This window comes from Octodon degus, unplaced genomic scaffold, assembly GCF_000260255.1.
Source record: "Octodon degus isolate 3935 unplaced genomic scaffold, OctDeg1.0 scaffold00064, whole genome shotgun sequence".
In the NCBI taxonomy this organism is placed as follows: Eukaryota; Metazoa; Chordata; class Mammalia; order Rodentia; family Octodontidae; genus Octodon; species Octodon degus.
Genome location: NW_004524640.1, coordinates 8,957,708 through 8,974,535, shown reverse-complemented (window position 1 = coordinate 8,974,535; position 16,828 = coordinate 8,957,708). Strand labels below are relative to the sequence as shown.

The 16,828-nt window shown below is 54.9% G+C and overlaps 1 protein-coding gene across 2 annotated transcripts; it reads left to right on the top strand.

Annotated features, from left to right (window-relative positions):
• Nucleotides 1–2,137: 2,137 nt before the first annotated feature.
• Ift27 (intraflagellar transport 27) lies at nucleotides 2,138–16,386 on the top strand. Of its 2 annotated transcripts, XM_004634580.2 has the most exons (7): nucleotides 2,138–2,522; nucleotides 7,864–7,943; nucleotides 8,253–8,312; nucleotides 9,375–9,434; nucleotides 11,182–11,299; nucleotides 12,160–12,269; nucleotides 16,121–16,386. In XM_004634580.2, exons 1-7 carry the CDS (start codon nucleotides 2,489–2,491, stop codon nucleotides 16,217–16,219), a joined length of 561 nt encoding a protein of 186 aa, XP_004634637.1. In that variant the 5' UTR covers nucleotides 2,138–2,488; the 3' UTR covers nucleotides 16,220–16,386. The 2 variants fall into 2 exon arrangements, with proteins under 2 accessions (XP_004634637.1, XP_023574790.1); XM_023719022.1 differs by lacking the exon at nucleotides 8,253–8,312.
• The last annotated feature ends 442 nt before the right edge of the window (nucleotides 16,387–16,828 follow it).

Sequence of the window (16,828 nt, the reverse complement as noted above, 5' to 3'; positions counted from 1 at the left end):
CACCTTAAGCCTCAAGAAGACTCCAGGGCACAAAACCACAGCTGTCACTGGGTGATGTGGCTCAGTGGTAGAGGCCCTGGATTCCAATCCTCAGTAAAGTGAAAAACAAAAAAGTGTAATGTATAGAGGCCCTTGAAGGGGAGCAGTGGAGGAGGGGAAGAACGCACTGGATGGAAAGTTTTCATCTCTCTGGAAAGATCCCAAGCGCCCTGAGGATGGCGCTGACTAAAGTTGCGCAGGACAGCAACACAGGAAGTGAACAGATGTGGGAAGAAGGGAAGCAGCCCTTCTGTGAGGGAGGAGTTATTTTTACCTCATCCCCATGCAGAAGAGGGACAGTCCTGCCCCAGATACACCCCAGCGCCTCGGCTCCACGGATGCCCCCCTCCCAGCACAGCTCACTCAAGGGGCGCTCCAGGAGTCAGAGGGTCACTCACAGCAAACAGGCAGCCCTGCAGGAGGATCAGCAAGAAGGTGCAGGAGACCCGACAGTGACTTTCTGCTCACCCAGGCCTCGGTGCCTGAGACAAGCAGCAGGATGCTGCTGCCCGAAAACAGCAGGAGGGCCCAGCGCAGGGGAGATGGCTCTCTACCTTCATTATGGAACCCAGGAATGAAGCTTGAGAAAGAATGTGCCAGCTTGCACTGTGTTACTGTGCATCTGATGCTACATCACTGGGGCTGGGGAGATAGCTCAGTAGAATAAGCGCTTGCCTGGCAAGAGCAAGGACCTGAGTTCAGTCCCCAGTTCTGGCGAAAAAAAAAAAAAAAATCACTTCTAGAATGTGTGCGCGTGTGCCTTCTGCACAAGACTGAAAGCCACCTCACACCCATAGAGGTGAGAGAAGGCCAAATGTCTCAGGTATCTGAAGGACAAGCCACTCCTTGCTGTAGGCATCTTGGAAGAGGAGCTGCTCTTCCCTTTCAGCAGCCATCAAAGCTGTGCGGAAACGGATACTGCGTGCAGCCGGCCTCTGCACCTGATGGCAAACCCGAATCTGAGCAGGTAAGTTCCCTCGCGCTCAGCATCCAGCAGTCAGCTGGCGCACGCCTCCACGTCCTGGATGCTTACACACGTCCTCTCTTTTGTCCTCATGACTCTCCCCCATGAAGTGAGTTTCTCCCATCTTTAGGAGCCCAGCGGTGAGGTGACACCCAGGCCAGGAAAAGAGCAGCCACGGTCTCTGACCACCTGATGCCCCCAGGGAGAAAGCTGGCGTATTCAGAGCCCTGCTTGGCCAACAACATCCTTAGGGGCTGTCTTCTCCATTTCAGGACAGGGGGACATCTGGTCCCTAAGTGCATAAGCCCTCCACGTCGGTTTATTTGTCCCTTCTGTTCACGGAGGTCACTTTAAATACTAGTTATATCCCCCAACGCTGATGGCTTCTCCACGGTGACAACACTCAAACCCCTTCCTCTTGGCTTTTGAAACGTGCCCTCCACTGTCATTACTCGGTCATCACCCTGAGCAAGGCGCGCAGGACTCCTCACTCCCAACTCTACCTTCGCACCCACTAACTTCTCTCTCCACCATTCCCTCATCCCACTTGAGATTTCAAATAGCATAACAAGATGGGCTTTTCAAATGAGATTTGTTTTAAGAATGCAGGGTGAGGACTGGTTTTGTTGATGCCTCTGACAGCCTGACTCCACGGAACCTGGGAAACAACACTGGCCAGGACCGAATTTCTCGCCACTGCAGTTTCGCCCACTGCGCAAGCGCAGTTGCAGTCTCCTCCAGCCTTGCCCACCCCCCGCCCTCTCTCCGCCCTTGGACGAGTCCAATTCCTTGAGGACAGGGGGGTGCCGTGAATCTTCATTATTTCCGAAGATAGTCCGAGCCAGCTTCTGACCAATCAGAAAACTTCCTTTATCGCTCCCTCTGGCTACACAGGATAGAACTTCTTTTCCCGAAATGCTCCGGAGGAGCTGGGGTGGGAGGTGCCAGTGATGGACGGTACTTAGAGCCATTTATCAAGAAGAATAAAATTGAAGGTCAGATACTGACACGAATTGCATGGAAAGAAAAGGCTGCTGGTCCCGCCCCCACCTACTACTGGGTTTCCTAGAGTCTGGGGGGCGGGAGGTATTGGCATCAGCCAATCGAGAGCCAGAGAGGAAAAAGAGGCGGGGCAGTGGCCAATGGTTGCCAGGCTCGCTTATTTGGCTCAATGCTTGGGACCCATTTCTCCCGGACCCTAGCGCCAGGGCTTGGGTTGAGGTGCTGTGCTGTGAGCACTAGCTGCGTCGCCCGCTTGTACCTTTCCAGGCTGCTTTGAGGGCCTTGAACTGGAGCCCGCCTTCTTTCCTAGCTCCCGACGTCCGACCCAGGCCGGACGGTCGAGCCGCCTCCCCACCGTGCTCGCACGCCCTGGTGATCCCCTTCCCCACTTCCCTGACCCAGGCGGGACAGACCCGCGAAGCTCACCCACCAGCCCCTCCAACAGCTGCGACCTTCCCCGGTTGGTGGTAGTGGTTGGTTACCATGGTGAAGCTGGCGGCCAAATGCATCCTGGCTGGTGAGTCTGAAAACTCGCTCTTGAATACCTTGGTCCCCGGAGTCCCAAGCTTCATACTTCATGGGGAGCTTTTGTTCAAGTGAACTCTCTACACTCTGTCCCTGTTTCTCTCCCAAAGGCTAGCTGCTGCGGTTACCCATGTAGTAAATACCTCTAGGCGGGAAGCACTTATCCTCCAGAGCACGTTTCTAGCACCCGCCCCGTCATACTCTGAGACCCCCAATTCAAGCTCTATTGACGAGGAGGAGCAGGCTTGTTTTACAATCAGGCTAAGCGAACCCCAAGCGCTGGATCATTTGCAGTGCCCCCAAATGAGGCATCGGTGGCTTTGGTCGTCTTCACTTAAGAGATTCTTTTCCTGGCCCCAATTCTTCTGATAAGAGAGATAGAAAAGAGTTTGCAGAGGCACCTGTTTGCTGTCTGTAAGGTCGACTGTTACTCCGCTGTCCTGTCTCAGGAGAACATAAACTCAGAGACTCCTCAAAGTGAGCCGTCTGTTTTGTTGCCTGCCGTCCTAAGCACCCACTACAGTGCCTGGAACATAGCAGTTACTCAGGAAATACTGACAGAATGAAAGAATGTGTCGTTCCCAGGATCCACCCCAGCGAAGGTCAGACACAGGAGTTAGAACCCCAGGTCGGCTCAACTCCAAAACCATTACCTGGTGTTACTGTCCAAACCTATGACCTCTCCAGGCCTTCCCAGCCAACTCAGGAAAGAACTGAGGAGAAATTACATAGAGAAAAAAAATTCCTTTTTATTCTCTTCCAGACTGAAAATAATTGATATTTCGTTTTTCTGTTTGTTTTTTCAGTACGGAGAATTGAACCCAGGGCTTTCACCCTGAGGTACATCCCTTTTTAAATTTCGGGACAGCATCTCACTAAGTTATCTGTGTTGGGCTTGAACTTGCAATCCTTGTGCCTCAGGCTCCTACAGTGCGGGACTTACAGGCATGCACCACCACATCTGGCTTGATGATAGCATTTTTATTTTCATTTTTACTTTTTGGTTTCTCTCCACTTGGTGCCTTTTTATTTATGATTTTTATTTTATTTTGTCATTTTGAGGCGGGGTCTTGCTGTGCGGTTCAGGCTGACCTTGAGCTTGCTTTGTAACCCACATTGGTCCCGATCTTGCAATGATACTCTGTCCTCAGCCTCCCAAGGGCTGGGATTACAGGCGTGCGCCACCACGCCCATTTGATGATAATGTTTTTAATGACTTTTTTTATTTGAAAAGAGAAGGTCTCGCACAGAATGATGTCTGACAGTAGTACCACTGATCATACTGGAGCAAAAGATATTAATGGTTCTCCGGAGACTCTCTAGTTTCCAGAGCGCCAGGGGAGGCAGTGTTGTATAACAGAAATAATTCTGGCTGTTCTCCTGACTGACTGTGTTACCTTGCACAAAGCATTTCTTTGAGCTTCAGCTCCCTCGCTGGCTGAGGTGGGAACATTTTCATTTTCTAAGACTAGGTTTCTTTTAAAAATGAACTTCTATCTCTGACTGTTCTTCCTCCTAGCTCCTTTTGAATTCAGCTTCCTGAGCGCCTTCTGTGTGCTGGCCCGGTGCTAGTCCTCAGCGCTGCTCCCCTGAGCCCTCAGAACATCTCTATGGGGTGGGTTGGACTTGCTGTCATCCTAAGGTACAGATGAGACACGTGAGGTGCAGAGGGGTGAGGACACTTGCCTGTGGTCACGCTGAGCTGTGGGATCCAGAACCTGATCCAGACCCAGGGGGTCTGATTTCCAGGACTCTGTTCTTAGCACAGGCTGTCCTGTCCTCAAACCTTAGTCCTTTCTGCCCTTCTTTACCCCTGCTCTCTCCAAACTTGTTTCTCCTGATTCCAGCATCAGCCCGAGTCAGTGGCTCTGCAGCCTCCTATCAAGGCCGCCAGGGCATCTCCTTCCAGAAGTTTCCAGGGATCAAAGACCTCTGCTGGGGACCTGGCTATAGCGCCCCTCCCAGCTCTCATCCCCCCCCCACACACACACCCCTCGGGAGCTGTTCCCATTCAGCACTGTAGGCCCACACCTCTTTTCTCATGCAGCTGTTCATCAGGGCCCTGATGGTCCAGGGTAGAATCCCTCAGCAGATATTTACTGAGCATCTACTGTCGATCAGTCACCACGCAAGGTGCCCTAGAGCTCACGAATGGATCAGGGAAGCTCTGGGAAGAACTAAGCCATGCATGACCCATTATAACTGGTCAGTTGAGTCAGTGCCACAACCACAAATTGATTCCCCTTTGTGTGTCTGACTCTGGAAAAATATCTAGGCCCAGCTATTGCGTGTTTTGGTTCCCATGAAATGAGAAAGCCGTATGTGATGTTTGTCTGTAATTGATTTATTTTAAAAAACACTTACAGAGTCTTTACTGTGTGTCAGTCACTATGCATATTAACTTACTAAATCCTGTAACAGTTCTATGAGGTAGGTGCTGTTTGTAACCCAGTTTACTGATGTGGCCACTGAAGCACAGAGGTGGAATAACTGACCTAATGACACGCAGCTGGGAAATGCAGGCGCTGGAGCCTGGCTGGTGGGTCCATGCCCTTAACTAATGTGTTGTGCTGCCTCTCTGCATGTGGGGTGACAGTCATGCCTCTGTGGGTCACAGTGCCAGTGTCAGCTTTCCTGCCACCACCAGCAGGGATCCATGCAGCCTCCCAGGCAAGACCAACAAGGTGGCACTCCCCTCCTAGGCTACGTAGGAAGGAACTAATTGAGCTTTGCCTGAAGAGAGCGGGATTTGGGTTTGGGTTGGAACACAGTGGCTGCAAGTCTGTGGGGTGTGGAAGGATTGGAGAATAGGGGTGCAGAGCCCAGATTCTGTGTATGGGGCAGGTAGAGAGAGTGGGCAGGAGTCAGCAAAGAATGGAGAGAAATCAGCTCTGTGAGGTGCGCCACCCGCCCATGTGCTGCAGGGGTAGGGTAGCACCGGAAGCCTGGGAAGGCGAGAAGGCCTTTGGGGAAGCGTTTTCAGTCAAGGCCTGGTCGAGAATCCCAAATATATTGAGCCTTACAGCAGGGCCATTTTAATGACGTCACTGGCCTCTCAGGTGTCAGGGACAGAACAGGCCAGAGGCAACTCTGGGAGGCACAGCAGTGGGGAGCTGGGGCTGTCAGAAACCTGGAGGATCCACAGGGGGGCGCTGTGCCCCAGAGGTTGAGCTGTGGGCCAAGAGACCACCATGTCCTGCAGGTCACTCGGGGGGCCTTTGGAGGCTCTCTACTTTTGTGATCTCTCTGGGCCCCAGGTCCTGCTTCATCAGGGTCCAGGTGAAAAACAGGAATTATAGGAAGGGAGGACTTCACTGTGTTCAGAGGACCTTAGATGTGAAAGGACTGTTAGGTATTGAAGGGCTTGAGAAGAGAAGCAGACAGGAGCACGGAGGGAGCACGGGAGTGGCTGCAAGAAGGACCTGGGCCTCCGAGGTGAAGGTCAGCGGGAGGTGGGCGCTGCCCAGGGCCTTAGGAAGACTGGGACAGTGCAGAATCTGCCCCTGTGTGCTGTAGTGAGAGGAGTAAAGGAAACACGTGCGTGCAGTGAGGACTCGGTGAGGTACAATCTGTTCTGTAGTCACAGGTCTCATCCCAGCAACCCCATTTGTACATGCGCAGACTGATACAGAGAAAACGCTACAGATGTGAGCACCCCACAGTGAGGACCTGTGGTGGTGAGCAGGAGGAGTGAGCTAAGTGGCGGGACCTCTCAGGGACAGGCGTGGTGTGAGGTGGCCATGGACACAGATGGGATGAAGACCCATCACCCTGTGGGTAGCCGGAAAGTCAGATGGCCCAGGAGGGATCCTGGCCTGCATTGAGTTGGGAAAATAAGGGCAACTGAGGCAGAGAAGCCAGGAGCAGGCCCTCAGGAGGGGCCACATCCCAGGGCTGGGCAGGGCAGGGGCTGGAGGCCGGCCAGTTCAGGGTCAGAGACATCAGGGTGAAGCTTGAGAAGAGGCCACTGGGTGCAGCGGGGATGGAGTCACAGGGCAGCCCTGCGCTGAGCCCTGCAGTCCTGTGCCAGCAGCGCCCTCCACTGCACCCGCAGGCTCCGCCCTCGCCCTGGGCAGGAAGCCACCCCGGCCGCAACCCGGCTGCCTCTTTGCTTCCTCGACGCTCCCTCTGACGCTGCGGTTCTCAGCTTGTGCTATTTGAATTTGCACTTGTCATCTTGTTGCTCTGCAAACGTGTTTATCAGTTCTGTCACCTCCCTGGGCTCGGATGCCTCCCTGGAGCCCACACAGGAGCTCTGCTGGAAGTGTTGGTGACTGACTGACAGGCTGGAGGGAGAGTCATGGCATTAGCCAGAACCGATCTGTGGGGAGTGTCACGAGCAAGGAGAGCCAATTTCCAGCTGGATTCAGGAGCAGAGCTGGAGTCGGGAGGATGGGAACAGTTCAGGCACGAAGGAGAGAGGCCATGTGCTCGGGGACAGGGGTCCCAGTGATGGGTGATCCAGGCTGCGGTGCTCATGTGTCCAGGAGGGACACAGCGATGAAGGCCTGAAATATGTCAGACGTGGTCCCTTGAGTGGAAAGAGAAGGCTGAGGCAGTGCAGAGAGTGTGATGTTGGAGCCCTAGGCCCGGGAGTGACCTCTGAGAGGCTCGGTCTCTCCCTCCGCAGCTGAGGAAGGAGGGGGCGTAGCGTGGGGAGGAATGAATGAGAGTGTGACTGGGTTCACGAGGGAGTGCAGCACGTGTCAGCTCGCTTCTAAGAAGTGGTGGCAGACGGCAGAGCGAGTCTTGAATAGCGCACTCCGCCCTGGAGGAGTCCGCGTCAGTGCCGTGCCACTCGCCGTCAAATAATCGTCTCACAAGAGAAAATTACAGGTGGGAAAAGTCAAAACTGGAAATGAACAGAGTGGCAGACTGTCGAGAAGCCAAGCAGGGAGAAGTGTAGAAGCAGCCGCAAAGTGGGGAGCGAAGGTGCGGAGACCAGGCACGGTGAGAGAGCCAGCCAGGCACATGGTGGAGGCTGATGTCACCAGAATCAGGAGAACAGAGAGCACCGCTCAGTGGGGGGCGGGAGAAGGGTGTGGGAGCCACTGTGAGACTGTGATGGGAGGTGCGCCTCCCTTGAGGACAGCTGACATCCAATGACACTGGGCAGGGCCCTCTGCAGAAAAGTGGGGAGGGTCGAGAGCAGTTACTCGTGAGCCCTCAAGGACCTCTGCCATCCTCAGTAGCACCAGAGGGCCCTGGGATGACCTGCTCCTGACAGTCCAGTGGCAGATCTCAGAGATCTAGGAGCCTGGAAGTTTTTGGTTTATAGAGCAAGCAGGTCTGGGAAGGCCTGAGGTAGTGACTTTCCTCTTCTCTGACCCCAGGAGACCCAGCTGTGGGCAAGACCGCCCTGGCACAGATCTTTCGCAGCGATGGGACCCACTTCCAGAAGAACTACACCCTGGTAAGCAAGGGTGATCTGGTCTGGGCACAGCTCAAAGAAATGTGACCATTGACCCTGAGGGAGTAACTTGGCAGAGCCCCTAGAAGCAGCCCCCAGAGGCTGTGTAGAGATTAGCTTCTACCCACTGCGCTGAGGGGTGACCACAGGCTTAATCCCTCCAATTGCTGCAAATAGCAGCTCCCCTGGGGACAGCGACGTGGGAAGGTGAGGGAGCCTCTACCTTCTGCGGGCTAAGCACCACCAGCCAGGGGTGGCCCCCCAAGGAGAGGGGTCTCCTCATGACACCTGTGCTCTTCTGTTCCTTGCCAGACGACAGGGGTGGATTTGGTGGTAAAGACAGTGCCAGTTCCTGACACAGGCGACAGTGTGGTGAGTGGCATCGCTGACCCAGGTGCACCTGGGGCTACTCCAGTAGGCCCAGGGCCTCCTTCCTGGGAGGCAGATCGTTGATAGGGGAGTCAAGACCCAGATTTCACTGTTCATGCGAGTGAAGAAACCCAGAAAACCCTCGAGGGGGGCACTGACAGGGCAGGAGGGGGCGGGCTGCGGGCCTGCTGAGGAACTGTTGTGTAGTACCAGGTTGTTCACCCAGGTCCCTCTGTGGGAAACCCAGAGCTCATGGAATGGAATTGCAGATGTTCGTTTGTTAGATGTGTGTCCCTGCTTGGCGAGAGGGTTTGTAGCTTCTTCCAGATGCTGAAGAAGGCCTGTGAACATGAGAGAGTGAGCAGGAGGAAAGGGCATGGGCAGGAAAGAAAAGAAGTTGTCAGCAACCTGACACAGCAAGAGAGGCCAAGACAAGGACACGGGTGGCCAGCTTGGAGGACAGGTGTTGGGGCTGATGTTGTGACAGCAGGTGCCAGGGGTCAGGCCATCCTGCAGGGAGGGGCAGAGGGACCTGCAGAGAGGCTTCCAAGGGCAGCTTGGAAGGGGCTCCCATGTGGGTGGGGATGGCTGGAGCGGGCAGGAAGGAGCATCTGGTGCCCGCATCTGAGCTGTCCCCGTATGATGACAGACTGTCCTACTTTCAGTGCCTTCCCAGGCCTACTCAGTGACCTCCTTTAAAAGGAATTGTTTTAAGATTTGAAAATCAATTTGGTTAACAAAGTGCAGAATGACCTTTTGGAAACGGGAGCACCACCGTCGGCCTGTTTCGCATTCTGTTCTGCCAGGTGGGCAGGCAGCCTGTTCCTGGTGGTTTTGCACTCGGGTTTGGGAGAGGCGAGGCTGCGTAGCGCATGGTGGCCGTGGGCCTCTGGACTTCCTTCTCATGCCTGGGGAAAGACAGGATGTGTAAGAAAACATGTGGGCACGTGGGTCCACGCATGTCACCACCGAGCCACATTCACGGTGAGCTAAGCATGCCTGGCGGCCCGTGGCCAGCAGTGTCCCTGGTGTAAGCTTCCCTGGGGCGCACTTCTCTGGTTGCAGGAGCTCTTCATCTTTGACTCGGCCGGCAAGGAACTGTTTTCCGAAATGCTGGATAAATTGGCAAGTACCAGAGCTCTTTTACCTAACTGGCTGCCTCCACCCCACCTCCTGCCCCACCCCTTACATGCTCCCGTAGAAATGCCACTACACTGTGGCTGGCGAGAGAAGCTGCTGTGCCATGGCCATATCCAGGAGGGGACATTCCTCACCCTTGCTCATGGATGGTGAGATCCCAAATGTGCCGAAGCTGCGTGGCCATGTCCTTGTGCCCCCCTTGGGGACTCCATCCTTCACAGCACCCCCCCCCCCGTGTGCTTTCAACACCGCCTCTTAGCCTCCCAGGACAACAGTGGGGGGCCCTGAGATGAGGCTCACCTTCCACCCTGACCCCCAACCGTGGGGATGGTTGCTCTTCTAGGATGTGCCCCTTCTGTTGCCCTGGGCTCTCAATACCTGTGTCCAGGGCCACCCTGCTGTCTCACCAGAACCCAAAACGCTGTTCCTTGCAAGGTGACAATCTCTGTAACCTGGGTCCAGGAGCCCACCTGAAGGCCTGAATTTTCCAGAGCCCTCCCTTGCCTTCCCCAGAACAGCCACATTTTGAGGGAGACTGCTCTCTGCCCCCTTTTTGTTAAGTGGAGCTAACCATGGTGGCTTCACCCTGGGCTGGCTCATGCAGTGACTCATGATGCTCACCAGCACCCACAGAGTGCATGGCCTGGTGCTGGGGGCTGCCGTCCCTGGAGGGGGAAGGCAGGAGTGAAGGCTTACAGAGAGACCCTCCCTCCCCCAGCCGGCCTGACCCAGTCTTGCCTATCCCAGCCTCAGCTTGAGCCCTGGGGCTATGTCTCAGCTCCATGAAGGCCTGGATGAGGGAAGGTTTCTTAAATTCGGGTAACACCAAGGTATCTCCTGATGTCTGCCGGGGAAGTAAGTGTGTTTTGTTTTTGGGGAATGCGCATGAGTCAGCCTAGAGGAAATTATGGGGGTCTTGGTTCAGCTCATACTCTGCACCCTGAGTGCCTCCAGGAATCAGTGTAGCTTGGGAGGTGGGGAGAGGGCCCTCCAGAGCCAATCCTGGGCTGGCCCTCAAAGGACAACTGGAAGAGAAAGGATTCTACTCTCTGCCCACCCCAAACCAGGGCCACTCCATCTCCCCAGGGCAGGACATCCCAGGACTCTCTGAGAAGCCCTCACAGCCTTTGAGAGTGAGCCCTGGCTCCTAATTGGGACATAGAGCCCGGTCTGGTGGGTGTGGTATGTGTTGGGGCTGATGCCAACGCTGCAGGAGCAGCAGTGGCCTCTGTATTTGGCAAAGCCAGCCCTGACAGGAAGATGCATGTAGATGCACTCCCAGGCCCTGGCTTAGGAAGGGAAGAGGTGCTCTCAGCTTGTAGGGGACCCTGGACAGCAAAGCCAAGGGTTAGCAAGAGTGGAGCTCTGGGCTGAGCAGAGGCTCAGGACCACTGTGCCTCCTCTGTCCCTGAAGCATCCAGATGTGGGCAGGTCAGACGGTCTCCCTGTACTTGGTTCCACTAGTACAAAGTAGGACCTTGTGGACTGAGCCCAGAGTGTTAGCAAGTTTCACAGCAGAGTCTGTCCCACCTGTGAGATCTGCAGCCCCTCCCCCACAGGGAGCGCCCCTCTGTTCATTCCTGTGGAGGGGCTGGACACCTGTGGATGTGCCTTTTCCTGGCACACAGCCCCTTTTCCCTCCATCAAGTCCCTTAGCAGAAAGCCACATTGTCCCCCAGCCTAAGAACCACCGTCACATTACTGACATGTGCTCCTCCTGGCCCTCGAGCAGTGGGAGAGTCCCAACGTCCTGTGTCTCGTCTACGATGTAACCAGTGAGCAGTCCTTCAGCAACTGCAGCAAGTGGCTGGAGAAGGCGCGGGCACAGGTCCTGGGCACCACTCTCCCAGGTAGGAGCTGCCAGCATTGCACTTCCGGCAGCCCCGCTGTCCTTCAGCTCCAGAGGGGGAGGTCCCAGCAGAGGTCACCATGGGGACAAAGCAGGGCACCGAAGCTTTGACTCCGATGGCCAGGAGTGTGCCCTGGCTCTGCCCCTAAGTCTGTAGGTACAGCGGGGTCGATGCCACCCACCTGGCAGAGCCACGGTGAGACTCAATGTCATGGGGGAAGGTGCAATAATACGAATTGATATTTTCAGAAAGCCCACCCCAGGGAGGCGTCCTCATTTTCTCCTGTGTGTGAGGCATGAGTTGCATTCAAGTCCTGTTGTCGTTTCTGAATACTTTAAATCGGTTTGTTTCTCATCCCTATGCGAGATCAACAAATTCTGCTCATTACAGACCAGGGAAAGCGATCTCCAGAGACAGGCTCAGAAATTAGCTGTAGCCGATGCAGCTGGAAGCAGAACTAAATTATCTCTGAATCCCTGACTCTGAGCCCAGGCCTGAGATTAGTATTAATGACCATTTTTAAAGTTTACCCCATGTGCTAGGAATTAGCACAAATGGGCACCGAAATCAGCCCTCGCCTGCACCACACTTGTAATCATGGTGTGTGGAGGGGGAGTGGGGGGGGACAGCTACATGTGAAGCTTAGAAAAAATCGCCAGGCACAAGCTTGTGTTCAAGGCAAAGACCACTGGTTCTTCTGAGGCCCTGGGGACCAGCACAAGCCCCCTGGCCTTCCTATCCCTCACCAGGCAGCGTCTCAGACCAGTTCAGCAGCTCTTGGAAACAGTGTGCTGCCTCCCTGGCTGACCTCCTGGCCCGCCATGTTAAATGTGATGTTCTGCTTGTTTTCTTCTGAGTAGGTGTTTTAGTGGGAAACAAGACCGATCTGGCCAGCAGACGAGCAGTGGATCCAGCGCAGGCCCAGGCATGGGCGCTGGGCCAAGGCCTCGAGTGCTTTGAGACATCTGTGGTGAGTACCTCTATGTGCCCCCAAGTCCGGGGTGGCCTCTGCCAGGAGTGGTTGAGCCCTGAGGTCATCTCTGCAGAGTCCTGCTGGGAGCTGGTGTTCATGTGTGCAGGTCTCCACTAGTGAGACATTTCAATTTCCCTGACACAGGCATGAGACGGCATAGGTGGCTGTGTGCGTGACTTGATTGGACCCTCACAGTAGGTCCCGTGGACCGGGAGTTGCTCCCCCATCCGGTTCCTAGTTCAGGACTGAGCAGGTGAAACAACTGCCCGAGGGCATGTGACCAGTAAAGAGCCAGGGCCAAGGCCAGGACCTCCAGCTTCTAGTGCCCACCAGTGCCTCTGGGAGCCTCGCCAGGTGGCTCCAGGTTATAGAGTGTCTGCTCGTGGAGTAGGCAGATCAGGAGCACCCTACCCCCAGCTTCTTTGGCTGATCTGGGGTGTCATGCCCTGGGGAATGCCTGCGGAAGGCCTAGGTGCTCTAACCCTGCTGGTGAGGAGCTGGGCCAGCTGTGTCCCTGGCTTGGTATTTAAACCACGGAAGCCTGGGGCTCCTCACCTGTATGTGGGAATGATAACATACGGCCCTCACTGGGCGAGAAGTGTGAGAATGAGGACGACAATGGGATGAAACATGAGCACAAAAGTCTAGTGCAGAGTATCGGTGGCAAATGTTAGCTTTTGAAAGCACAAATGTTCCCTCAGTATCTTGTTTTACTGTTATTACTCACTAAATCCTTGAATTCGTAGCTTGCACACAGACGAATGTCACCCTTGCCTCTGGTCCAATTATCACAAATGCTAAATTAATGAAGTTCAAATTAGAGAACCTGAGTCTGTGGCACGCTGTGCAGGGGCCCCCTGCATCTGCACAGCAAGCCTTGAGTGGCGCCATGAGCCATCACCCACGCCACCCCATCCCATCCCCTCTTCTGCCACTCACGTGGCTGACACCGTCCCATATTTCCCAGAACTCAAAAGTTAAACCCCACCCCAACACATCAGTCACCGAAGGCCATGGGCCACGAGTTTAAACTCCATTCAGGTGTTGCAGCGGGTGGGCATAAATTATGCTTGAAGAGGCTGCAGCGAAGCGCTTGGTATTAACTGTGCGAGTTAACTAGTCCCCCCTGAGTTGATGCTAACAGAAGCTCCACTGGCAGCTCGGGTAAGAAAGCTGTAATTAAAAAGGAAATATAACCAAATGCTGTTTGAGATGCAGCCAAGTCTTGATGCCGAGCCCGTTTCCTCTCTTCCTAAGTGCAGCGGCAATCCTCTGGCTGACCCAGCAGTACAGCCTGCAGGGCTCTTTGACTTTCTGATGCCCCTGGATATTTGAAATTCTCAGGCCCAAAAGTAAAAGGGTTTCTATCATCAGGAAGTAAAAATTATAATAAACAAGCATCAGTAACAAAATACCCATTGTTCACCACTGGAAGACAACAGTAAATGTAAACAAGTTCAAGATTAATCTGTTGGGACGCCTGCCCGGGCAGTAGCCAGAGGAGAGAATAACGCATTGAGGTCCTACTGTGTGCTGGGCGTTTTGCAGATTACCCATTTATGCTTCATAGTAGACCAAGGAGACAGCTGTTCCTAGCCCTGATATATGCTTGAGAAACAAATTAGAAAGGGAGGGGGTAGCTCTCCCCAGTTGCACAGCTAAGGAGGAGGAGAACCAGCACCAGGACCTGTGCCTGGCCAGCTGGAATGCTCTGGCCTCCTGAAAGGAGTCAGAGCACCTGGTGGCATGCTTGGGGACAATTCTGAGCCACACTGAGAGCAAATGCTTTAAGCAGACCTACTGTAGGGGTCGGGATGTAGCTCAGCGGTGCAGTGCCTGGTAGCAAATGTGAGCTCCTGAGTTCAGTTCCCAGTGCTCCCAAGAAAAGCAGACCTATTCTATCAGTGTCTAATCTGTGTAAGCAAGATTATGATTAGTCATTTGACAAGAAGATTCCCGTCCCTGGGAACCCCTTAGCACTTTGGTTCAGCTGGTGTCTGTTGAGGCTCACAGCCCCACCTTCCTTGATTTCTGCTGGGTTCTCCCAAGATCACGCCTTGGGGAGCTTCCCGATTCTTTATGTGTGGCTCTGCAGACCCTACTCTCTTCCTGTCTGGGACTTAACTGTGCCAGAAAAGGATGGGCCATGCTATGGGTTGACCTTGGCATTGTGTGGCAGGAGACGCTTCACCACCCCTAGGCGTCACACTCACCTCGTGCCCACCTGGAGGCGGCAGCTTTCAGCGCTGTGAGGTTGTGAGCTCACACAGGTGCTCGTCTCGGCTCGCTTGCCCCATCCCTCGGCCTGCTCCTCGCACTGCCACCTATTTCCCTCTCGGGGCGTCCCTTGCTACAAAGTCCAGGTCGCTTTCTCCAGGGCCTGGTCTCCTCTGTGCACGACTGGCTGCACAAGGAAAGCCTGCTTCTCAAGCTGAGGGTCTGGAGCACTGACCAGCTGGGACGCTCCAGCCGGGGCCCCATCCACTCATCTGGAAAATGCAGTCACCGTGCGTGACGACTTGGGTGCCATTCTTCACGTGGAGGTTCTGTTAGGGCTACTTCTCTGCTTCCCATCAAGGTTGTTCTTTTGCCAGCTGCCAGAGAGCTTTCTAAATCGGATTCCCACACATTCACAGTTTCGGCCATTAGCTGCAGTAGAGTGCGTTCCTTGCTTTCACCAGCTTATTTCTTAAAACTTAAAACACCTGTGTTTCCTGCACACACCAAGCAGGAAAACAGTGATGGGGGCATTGGGGGCCACCGTGGAGACCTGTCATTTCCCAGCCATTAGCTGTACTGGAAGAGAGTGGTGTCAACTTGTGGCACGCATGACACACTGAGCAGTGGCACTGAAGGCTCTAAAAGGTTCACCATTACCACTCTAGCACAAGTGCTTTACCTTCTCTGATCCCTGTCACACCAGAGAAATGTCCTTTGGATCCTGAAGTTACGAAAATACTAATTCTAGCCAAGCATGGTGGCACACACCTGTAGTCCCAGCTTCTCCGGGGGCTGAGGCAGGAGGATTGCAAGTTGGAGGGCCAGCCTGGGCCATGTGGCAAGACCTTGCCTCAAAAAATAAAAAGAGTAGGGATATTTCTCAATGGTAAAGTGCCCCTGGGCTCAGCCCCCCGGTATTGCAAGAAGAGAAACCACCTCATTCCAGCTATTGTAATACCCAGGCCTAGGTTGTGATGAGAACTGGTTTGATGAGAAGCCACACCTCTGGCAGGCCACGAGGGAGAGGGAGGCAGCAGTGGATGGTGCTGGGTAGTGCTTGGGTCCTCTGTGGCCCACCGTGCGTACTTGTTGGGCGTCTGTCTCTGGGCACGTTAGTCCTGTGACCCTCGTGAGCCCCTAGCAGAGGTCCTCTAAGGCAGCCGCCAGGCAGCTGTCCCTTTCCGTGGGTCCTCGGGAGGCGGAATTGGGAAATGCCGGCCCGTGTTCAGGAAGCTCCTTCAGGCTCCTCTGGTCCCTTCAGCCCTGACCTTCCTTTGAGGCTCTTGCTTACAGCACAGGGTGGCTCTCTCTGCTACTGGCATTGACCTAGGGGGCCTTGTTTTAACGTTTGGCCAGCATGGCTGAAAGGACAAGCACTGTGGGAACTGCTCTCCCTCAGATCCCGGCTCCAGCCAGCTGCATTGGCACCAGCTGAGGCTGGCTGCGCGTTCCCTTAATCTCTGTGTCTGTTTCCTTCTCATAAAGCTGGCAGCATGAGAGCAGCCCCCCTCCCATGGTATCGAGGTGGACGAAGCCGGGTGGGCAGCTCCCGTGAGAGGGAAGCCTGAAGGGAACGCTGGCTGCCTGGGCTGGGAAGGTAAGGCAGCCACCTCTGACTGTGTCCACAGAAGGAGATGGAGAACTGCGAGGCCCCCTTCCGCTGCCTGGCCACACAGTTCCTGCACCTGTACCGGGACAAAGTAGAGCTGTTCCAGGGCCTGGTGTGACAGCCCCGGCTTGCTCTGCAGGATGGCGCGGTGCTCTCGAGCGTGACGGGGCTCCATCTCCCTCCTGGAAGGAAGGCAGGAAGATGGAGCTGCCTCTGCCCTTCAGTGTATCCTGGTAGCTTTAAATAAAGGCAACAGCAGCAGCAGCAGCAGCTCTTTTCACTCTTGCCCAGGCAACCCTGTTCCATTTCTCATTCTGGCTGTGGTCCAAGAGGGTCCCTGTCTGGGGGGGTTGGGGTGAGAGCCCTACCTGGGGGGATGTTGGGGCGAGGACCCTACCTGGGGGTGGAGTGGGGTGAGGGCCCTGCCTAAGGGGCATTGGGGTGAGGGTCGTGGGGGGGAGAGGGGATTGGGGTGAGGACCCTGCTGGGGGGGATGGTTGGGGTGAGGGCCCTGCCTGCAAGGGCCACTCCCCCAGCTGCCTTGGGGCAGGGCTGTCTTTTTCAACAAGCTCCTGCCTCTCCAAGTGTCTTGGTCTCCTCAGTGGCCACTGTCCCTGGCCACACAATGTCCCCTGCCAGCCTCCGTGATACAAGGCCACCTCCTCCACGGTCATCTCTCAGCACACCAGCCAGTGGTTTTCACTCTGCCTGAGGTGGACCGTTGTCC

Bases quoted from the DNA above. Each gene is read 5' to 3' on its own strand.
- Ift27 (XM_004634580.2), top strand. From the start codon at position 2,489: ATGGTGAAGCTGGCGGCCAAATGCATCCTGGCTG. The intron at 9,435-11,181 runs GCAAGTACCAGA...GCCCTCGAGCAG, and splicing joins CCGAAATGCTGGATAAATTG to TGGGAGAGTCCCAACGTCCT. The intron at 11,300-12,159 runs GTAGGAGCTGCC...TCTTCTGAGTAG, and splicing joins CCTGGGCACCACTCTCCCAG to GTGTTTTAGTGGGAAACAAG.